Raw genomic sequence first — 9339 nt, 5'->3', positions numbered from 1 at the left:
GTGTATTGTCCCCCCCCAGCCAGTGCTGGCAGCAGCCAGGATCAATACACCAACAAAAGCACGTAAAAGCAAACCGTGTCCGGTGACTGCAAGCTTGACCTCTGCTTGGATTTTCCCAAACTCGTTCTGGGCTTCACAGATGTAGACAGCTTGGTCATCCAGCGAGGCGCCTGGAGAATGTTGGGGAGAAGCCTGAGCCCAGCAATGCCTGAGCCTGGAAGGGCTGGAGAGCCCCGAGCAAGCTCCAGGACGGGGTGACACCACCCTCCCCTGCCCTGCCACCGCCTCTGAGGGGGGAGAGACCCTGCAGCACTGGAGGCTTGCAGGCTGTTACAGCACAGCTAAGCTTGCACAAGTAAAAAGTGCAAATAAACCCACTATATCAATGCTTTACTACTACAAAAAGAGTGGGCGTGGGGGCTAATCCCAGTGCTGGGACACCAGCCTGCAGCAGGCGGGGGGAAAGCACCCGAGTGTGACACTGGGTAAGCATGCACCCGGGCGGGATGCCCACACGTGGTCCCCGCCACGCCAACGCACGCTTGTACGCTCAGCTCTCTTACTGTCGATGAGGAGCTCGGCAGCCTCCAGCTGGCTGGAAACACCATGCGGCCCATGCCAGCCCATCACGGGCTTCCCATCCTGCCGGGACCAGGCGATCCGTGGCGGGGGAGAGCCCTCGACGCGGCACAGCAGGCTCACGCTCTCTCCGACCTCGACCGTCACGTCCCCCAGGGGCTCAGGAAAGTGAGGGGCAGCTGGAGAGAGAGCAGCAGAGAAGGGGCTTGGGCAGGTCCGACACCCTGACTTCCCCACAGCAGGCTCTGTGCACAGCCAAGCCCGGAGAAGAGACGGGGCTGCAAAACCCACGAGCCAGGTACCCTGAAAAGTTACGAGATTGACTTGGAGCATTTGGTGTTTTTCCAAAGCTGTTATAGCCCTTGCAGTTTCCATCCCTTCCAGTTACACTCAGCATCCCCCTGGCTCAGCAAAAGCTCTTGCACTTTTCTACCTTTAACTGCTTCAAGCCTTACTGCCCCCAACTCAGAACCTCCTCTCCTCCTCCTCCCCAGGTTCTTCCATCCCTTCTGCCTCCCGTGGGAAGCCCTGGGCACCAGTTGGGGTACCTGGATTTTCAGACACAGAGAAGCCAGCCCCCACCTCCACCTAATCCCACTAATTGTGCTTTGCATCCCCAGTCTTGCCCCAAGCCGTCGTGTCCCATGCAATAGCATCTGCACTGGTCTTCTGCCACTTCTTGAGTCTCTTCCCTCCTCCTGACCCTTGGAAATCCCACCAGGCTTTAGCCTGCTTGTACCGAGCACCGACACCTCCACACTGGGAAACCTGGGAGCTGGGGGCAAGAGGAGCCTTGGGAAGCAGTAAGCAGGAGCTGAGCCGGGAGAGAGAGCGATGGAGATGGGCTTGAGTGCTCAGCGACTTACACCCCACGTCCAGCACAGTGCCATCAAAGGCGACGCCGACCTCGCTGAGAGCCTCACAGATGTACCGCCCAGCGTCCTCCTCCCGCACCGCCTGCAGCCGCAGGACGGCACGCTGGGTGCCGGGCGGGAACACCGCCACCACCTGCTCACCTGACCCAAGACCCCCCACGTCAGCATGCCGAGTGCCTCCGGGGGTCCCTCCCGCCATCGGTCCAGGGGACCCCGCGTGTGGTGTCCCTGCAGGGTGGCGGAGGGTCCCCGGTGCACGGAGGGGGTTTGCTCCCCAGGTCTGTCCCACACCTTTTGTCTGTCTCACCTTTGTACCACATGATGTGGGGTGGGGGCACCCCCGAAACCCAGCACTCCAGGGTCACATCTTCTCCCACCAGCACCTTCAGGCTGGGCGTCACCGCCAGGACGGTGGGAGGCTCTGCACCACAGGGACAGAGATGGCTTCAGTGACTCCCTGCAGCACTGGGTGTGGTGCCATTCACCCCAAGGGGAGCCCGGAGCCCTGGGAGCTGCCCCCCAACACCCTCCATCACAGACAGCCCCATCCCATAGCTCGTGTGCCACAAGGTCCCAGCCAGCAGCCAAGGGACAGCAAGGAGGGATAATAAATCCCTCCTGCGGCAGCTCTGAGCCCAGACCCTTCCCGGGATGCTGCCGGCCGGCGGGGAGCGGGTACCGGTGAACTCCAGGGTGATGACTTGCTCATCCCAGCCCAGCGTGCTGCTGGCGTAGCAGCTGTAATTCCCCGCATCCTCTGGGGTGGCAGCCCTGATGTGCAGGGTGCCCTGCACATCCGTGAAAATCCTGCGGCAAATGGGGAGAGAGGGAGAAACGAGCCCTGTGAAAATGGAGCCGGTGAAAAATGTGATGAAATAAGTGAACGGGCTTAAGGCCATCCCGCACACGTGGTAAGTGCTGGGCATTTGATAGATGTGGGTTATACTTAAAGCCAGCTACATCAACCACTGCAGGGAAGGATGTTGCTTTGAACCAGGGAAAAGCATTGAGAATTGGGCTTTTTCATCTCCAAAGTAAAAAAAACCTTCCCCAAAGTCCACTCCAGCACTCACAGCCTGACACGGGCAGGGAGGTGGAAGCCAAAAAGCAGAAGAAATTAAGGGGAAGCACAAGGAGTATTTTGAGACTTGAGCGCACACCGGGTGTGCAAAGCACCTCGAGTCCCCTCGGTGGGGATGGTGACCTGGATAAGGCAGGATGACTTAAAAATAAATGTATGAAATTAAGGCTAGCAGCATGCCAACCATCTCAGGTGCACGTGTTGGGGATATTGCAATGCTTTCCTCTCTTCAGAGCTATGGGCAACCCCAAGCCCCTCTCCTTCAGCCCGTGCATCCCTGCAAGGGGAGCACCATCCCCAGTAGGACAGGGAGGATTGAAGGCACCCAGGTCCCCACGGGTTACCTCTCGTCCTGCTCCAGCGCCCAGCCCCAGCGCTTCCAGGCGGTGTGGGGCGGGGGGTGGCCCCCGGCCGTGCAGTTCAGCCACAGCTCCTGACCCCTGCTGAAACGCTGGGGGCTGGCGTCGACCTTCACCCACGGCGCCTCTGCACAGGGTTGGAGAAGGGCTCAGCCCCCGGGTGCCATCGGCCGCCCTCCCTCCCATGAGGCAAGGCATCACCCCAGCCAGGGTCCCGCGAGGGGCAGAGCCTACCCTGGACAAGGAGCCAGAGGGAGGCGGTGGCGGTGCCGTGGGCGCTGCGTGCCGTGCACTCGTACAGGCCCCCGTCCCCTGGCTGCACGCGGCTGATCTCCAGCGAGTGGTTCTGCAGCAGCCTGGTCCGGCCATCCCCCGGCTGCGCCACCTTCCCATCCCAGCTCCATGTCAGGTTGTAGGGCACATCGCTCAGAACCAGGCAGGATATGACCACATCTTGGCCCGGTGAAGCCGTGATGTTGCCCGGGGCTATGAGACGTGGCGGTGGCTCTGCAAACACGGCACGCCGGGGTGAAACGAGCCCATGCCTAGCTGCAGACCCGGAGACCCGCAAGGCACCAAGGCTTGGCACGAGCAGTCCCCACCTGACACAGAGACATAGGCACGAGCCCGCGTCGCCCCGACCTTGCTCGTGGCTGTGCACTCATAAAACCCTTCGTCACTCTTGGACACCGCAGGGATCAACCAGCTGATGTTCCCCCAACCCCTACGAAAAGGGAGATTACAGGGCCACCCCCACCCCAGGGCACCGGAGCTGGGGCCACCGTGCCACCACCCTGCTCCAAATCCCTAGGACTCTTTTCCATCTGAGTCAGGCAAATGGATGTACCCCCACAGCATCACACGGATACATCCTTCAGGATTTTCCTCTGCTGCCTTGGGATGCTCAGGACATGCAAGCACCCAGCCAGCACACAGCATCCCCCCGGCAGGCAAAATACAGGGGGCTGTTGCTACCCACAGAGGTCCATCATAGAGCCCACTGGGCCAAACTGGAGGCTCACCTGAAGAGCCGCTCTTCCCCAAGCTTCATCCTACCCCGGCTGAGCTGCAGGCGAAAAGGGACCTCGCTCCGCACAGAGCAGGAGATCAGTTGCGGTTCGCGGTTGTAAGCCTGAATCTTGCTGGAGATGTTCACTTTGGGTAGGCCTGGAAGTAGTTGTGGACACGCACACGTATAACACTCCTCAGGAGCTCACCAAGAGCTGCGCTGGGAAGCAGGATAAAAAAATACCCAACCAGAAACCAAAGCAGAGGTCGTGCTGGAAGGAGCCTCTGGTCCCTTCTCAGCACCCTTGAGGAGCATGGGGACCACTCACTGGGGACCATGCTGGTGTAGGTGACAGCGGAGAGGCGGTGCAGGGGGTGGTTCTGGGCGTCTTCACCCTTCACCTTCAGCAGAAAGTCACCCGGGGGGACATGGAGCGGCGAGCTCACCCAGAGCTGCCCCGAGGAGGTGTTGGAGAGGGGCCGCGCGGGCCGTGAGAGGAGGGCATGGCCAGAGGTGTTGAAGAGCTCGATCTCCTGCAAGTGCCCAGGCGGCTTCAGGCCAGTACAGTTCACCACCACGGAGATGGGCAGACCTGGAGGGAGGGAAGGGAAAAAAACAACCCAGCCACATTCCCAGCTGCAAGAAGCCCAGACGCAGCATCCGTGCACCCCCAGGCAGCACCAGCCTCACCCTGCACCGGCCGCTCCCCAGGCTGGCTGGCGTCAAAGTCCGGCTGGGTGGAGAAGCTGGCTTGAAAATTAATGTTGCTGATGCCTGTGATCCTCAGCGAGTGGCGGCCACTGCTCTGGGTCTGGAAGCGGAGCAAGAGGTGCATGCCGAGGGCAGGGGAAGGGGGAGGCGATGAGGAAGGGGGGGAGGCGGCAGCCAGCCCCTTCCAACCTGCTCACATGTCCTCTGCCTGGCTGGAGGTGGATGGGGGAAAGCCCACGCCTAGCCGGCTGAACATCCATCGGGGGATAGGTAGGGGACAACGTGCAGGATTTGCCACCAGCCTACCGTGACCGACCACATCCCTGGCTCGTGGGGCTCCACGGCCACCACCATGGCTGAGTTGGGGATGCTGAGCAGTTCCTTCAGACCTTGGCCTTTCTCGAGGACCTTTCCTGCAACAGCGAGTGAACCTCCGGGATGGGCGACCCGGCTCCATCCCCTGGTCCCTGCAGCTGGCCAGAAGCCCCCTCCCTCGGGGCTCACCACGGTGCAGAGCCCATCACACAGCTCTCACAGCCAGGGCAGCAGAGAAAACCCTCCTAAAACCAGAAGCAAAGCCAAACCGGGAGGGGAGCAGAGCAGATGCGCTTGGTGCTTAATGAGGGCTTTGCAGCTCATTGCTTTTTTATTTACGTTTTCAGCGCAGGGTTTGGCGATCCCCATGCCTGCCAGCTCCCATTTGTCCCGACATGAGGGCTCTCTGGGAGGCAGAGCATCACCCCCCACCCGTTCTCCTCCCCTGGGCTCCTACCTGCCGGATCCCGGACCTCGATCCCTGGGGCAGGGCCGCTCAAGGAGATGGTGACCTCCTTCAGGCTAGGGTCAAAGGGGACGGGCCACGTGTGCTCCCCGCCGTCCTCGTGGTCCGTGGACAGCAGATGGACCTTGGAGGACTGGATGGCCTCTTCCACCCACTTCAGCACCTGGGGGCACATGGGGGAGGATTAACCCAGATCCCCCCTCACCACCCATTTCGGGGCCATTTTGGGAGCAGGGCTGTATTGCACTGGGTCAAAATCTCAGGTATGGTTGCAAAACAGTGCCTGGGCAAAGGACCAGCCCCAGCTGGGTCCAGCAGGTGCCAGCACGAGGGCGGCACGGGGACGGGTGGGCAGGAGGTAACAGCCCTGGCTGAGCCCCACTTGCTACGGGCAGGTGCAAAAGGAATTGAGTAATTTGGTGTAATTGTTATTGCCAGGTGGCTCCTGCTCAGCCGCTCGGAGCAGGCATGTTATTACCCCCCAGCTCGCTCATGGGAATAGACACCATTAAAACACACAACTGCCAGAGGTTGGGCAGGGGCTGTTGCTGGGGGTCTGCTGGGAGATGCAGCCCAGTAATGAGCAGAAAAGCACTTTTCATCTTCCTCGGGTCTCTGAGATTTCATGCCGGTCAAGAGCTTCAAGGGCAGGGACAGGCAGAGAGGCTCCTCTCCCTGCAGCCAGGCCATCAGCCCGATTCCCGGGGTGCTGAGAGCAACAGGAGCGCCCCAGCTTCAGGCTCAGCCCCAAGCAGACAGCTCCCCTCCACGGGGCAGGCGAGTCAGCTCATCCCAAGGATCACGCAAGCAGCCCAGCAGCAAGCTCGGGAGCAACCAGCCTTCTCCAGCCCTCGCTTTGGCTTCAGGCTAAAGCGGGGCTCGCAGAGCAATCTGGAGGTGCCTTGGGCACGAGGATTAACCCCAGGGAGAATATAAGAGCAGCCGAGCCAGGCTGGACCACACACACCTCGGCCACCCCGTCCCTGCTCCCACAGGTCTCCCCGCTCACCTCTGTCACCTGCTGCTTGTCCAGGTGGAAGATCTGCCCGGAGCTGGTGGCAGCAATGCGCTCATACACACGGTACCCGGGGTGGCTCCTGTCCCCACAGTCCCCCGTCAGCACAAACACCACCTGCCATAACAACAGTCCCCGTAGCATCACACATAGCCATGGGGTGTCTGTCCATCCCAGGGAGGGGATGAACCTAGCATCCACCACCCCCCAGTACATCGAGCCAGCCCGGGGGATGCAAAATTCACCCCACTGACGGGCAACGTAAAGGGGTTTATTGCTGCGGCTCATTGCCAGGAGCTGCCATTTGTGCTGCTTGCAGCGTCCACCCAAGCCGGCTCTCGCAGGAGGCCGGTGAGCAGCGCTGCTCACCTGGGTCTGCTTGTGCTGCAGCAGCCGCAGCAGCTCCTCCTGCTGCTCGTAGTCCTTGGCCCGAGCATCCGAGAAGACGTAGACAAAGGAGCCGGGGTGCGAGACCTCCACGGCCAGCCTGATGGCTCCCACGCTCATCTCCGGGCAGTCCCCTCCGCCCTGCGGCACACAGTGAGGGATGTGGCACAGGCACCAAGCCACCCAGCGCTCAGCCCTTCCCTGCTGGGCTCCTGGCAGGATCCCACCCAGGGTCTGCTCGTGGGGAGGAATTGCACCGGTTTGCTGGAGTCAGCCCAAGCGCAGCCAGAGCACCGTTATGGTACTGCAAGGACACGCAGGATCACAAGGACCCGTCCCTGTCTCACCGCTAATGATGATTAAACCACCCATTTGGGGATCCAGACTCACAGAAGCCGCTGGCTTCCCACGAATGCCTTTAGCGGGCACATTCATGCCCACCCCAGCCCGTCACCCCCCCACTTGGCAGCAGAACCGGCCACCCCAGGCAAGCGCAGAGGCACAGCGAGGACCAGCTCCTGCTTCCATGGGGCTTTGCACCTCGAAGGGCTGTGAAATCATTTGCAGCCGCAGCTTTACACCTCCTGCCAAAACACAGCTGCATCCGAAGGGAAACGCCACAGGGATTTAGCAATGCATGGGAGGCAGGGCAGGAGCAGGGACAGCTAAAACATGATTAAACTCCCGGAGAGCATTTCATGGCAGAATGCCAGGGATTTAGCAATGCATGGGAGGCAGGGCAGGAGCAGGGACAGCTAAAACATGATTAAACTCCCGGAGAGCATTTCATCTGGCAGAATGCAGCTGAAATCGTTTTTTTAAAAAAAAAAAAAAAAACAAACCACCAAACCAAAAAAACCCCTCAATTTTCAAACAGCACTTCTAGAAGAAGAGATTTCTGATTCCATGGAGAGTTTGTGCAAACTCTCCCGGGGAAAGCATTCCCACTTTGGGACAAGAGCTGTGAATCGAGAGGGCTCCGCGCCGTTAGAGGAGCCTGGGGCACAGCGCCAGCGTTACCCACCCTCTCCGCTCCCACCCCGGTGTGGTCAGTCCCCAGCAAGCCCAGCTCAGCCCTGAGCCCCCGCCACACTCCTGGGGGATGCCAGGCCCAGAGGGATTGCTCCCAGGACCCACCACTATGCAGGAATGCAGGGCCAGGCTTCCTACCAAGCGCCAAGGGCTTACACACCAAGCCAGCCATGGAGCAGTGCCACAGGGCTGAGGACGCCTACCTGGACGTGGAGCTCCCGCAGGCGCCGCTGGAAGAGCCGGGGGTCCACGGTGAGGGTGGCAGGTCCCACCTCTGCAAGCACACCGGCACCACCGCCTCAGCCTCCCCAACCATCAGCACCAGCCTCCTCCGGTGCCATGCTGCCAGCACTCCCAAGCACCCCCCCCCGGCTTAAACACCCTTACAGGACCTGCGAGACTCGGGGTTAAGCATCTACCCTGGCTTGGCACCAAGCGAGACATGGATTTGGGCAGACCGGCACCGTGCCCAGGGGCACAGCCTGCCCCAGGGAAGCTCTCGGCCAGGGTGAGCTGCAAACCCGCCAGGGGAGGCTCCCAGCAAAGCGATGCCAAAACCCATTTACTGCCTCTTCCTCCTTCCCTGTCCGGCTCCAGCAATTTTCATTCAAACTCAGTGTTTCTGCTGAAAATGAAGCCTCGGTCCCGCTCTCCTTGTAGGGGGTTGGGGCTTTTCTGGAGAGCAGCTGCTATTTATGGGTGTGCACAAAAATCCCAAGGCAAAGACTGGGACAGAAGGAAACTGTTCTGGTAATGCAGTAAATTACCAAAACCTCTTAGCAAGTGGTGCTTTTATTGAGGCAACCTGGAAGCACGCTGTGGACTTGTACAGAAATGCCCCCCCATGATTAGACCGGGGAGATTGGGACAGGCTGGAAGTAGAAAAGCCACCCACAAGCGGGTACCAGCATCACTGGGATTAATCCGGTGAGAAACAGCTTGCCCCGTGCCCGCAGGGCAGCTTGGGGATGGGAGCCCCTGCCCAGCACCGTGCCCTTGAGCTGCGGCTCATCCTGTGCTGGCATCCCCATCGCAGCGGTCACTGGGGCATTAAAAAGGTGGAGAAGGGACAGTGCAGGCACTTGGAAAGTGCACGCTTCAGCCCCAAACCCATCCAGAACCGCACCCCAGCCCCCCACAGCCCCGTCTCCCAGCAGGACATGTGCCCTTACCCTGTCCCAGTCGTACCTGGGTCGTGGAAGGGGACCAGCGCGTAGTTGCTGATGGGCTTCGTGCTCCTGCTGAGCATCCGCTCCAGGATGCGCGAGGCCCCGTCCATCACCTGCACCAGGTCGTCATACATGGAGCCGGTGACATCAAAGACGAAGGCCAGGCCTGTGGCGGGGGGGGGGTGAGCGAGACTGGGGGCCAGCAGCAGCCAGAGACCCACAAACACCCCTCCATGGGGTGGCATCGTGGGGGAGACCTTTGAGTGCCAGGGACCCCTTCTGTCCTCACCCCGCTCCTTCCCCCAGGCCCCCTGGGCACCGTCCCCGCACTGAGGAGGGAC

The 9339-nt window shown here is 60.7% G+C and overlaps 1 protein-coding gene across 1 annotated transcript in view; it reads right to left on the bottom strand.

Annotated features, from left to right (window-relative positions):
• HMCN2 (hemicentin 2) overlaps positions 1–9243 on the bottom strand; it is a 44145-nt gene extending 34902 nt beyond the window's left edge. Inside the window, 17 exon segments of the mRNA XM_019474060.1 lie at positions 75–170; positions 564–758; positions 1446–1595; positions 1762–1875; positions 2134–2261; positions 2880–3021; positions 3129–3401; positions 3497–3618; positions 3917–4061; positions 4232–4495; positions 4594–4714; positions 4921–5027; positions 5387–5558; positions 6405–6527; positions 6780–6938; positions 8033–8103; positions 9018–9243. Coding sequence (XP_019329605.1) covers positions 75–170; positions 564–758; positions 1446–1595; positions 1762–1875; positions 2134–2261; positions 2880–3021; positions 3129–3401; positions 3497–3618; positions 3917–4061; positions 4232–4495; positions 4594–4714; positions 4921–5027; positions 5387–5558; positions 6405–6527; positions 6780–6938; positions 8033–8103; positions 9018–9243 — 2608 coding nt within the window.
• Between the last annotated feature and the right edge of the window lie 96 nt (positions 9244–9339).

This window comes from Aptenodytes forsteri, unplaced genomic scaffold, assembly GCF_000699145.1.
Source record: "Aptenodytes forsteri isolate BGI_AS27 unplaced genomic scaffold, ASM69914v1 Scaffold136, whole genome shotgun sequence".
Classification (NCBI taxonomy): domain Eukaryota; kingdom Metazoa; phylum Chordata; class Aves; order Sphenisciformes; family Spheniscidae; genus Aptenodytes; species Aptenodytes forsteri.
Note: the sequence above shows the minus strand (reverse complement) of the source record. Positions and strands in the feature narration are given on the sequence as shown.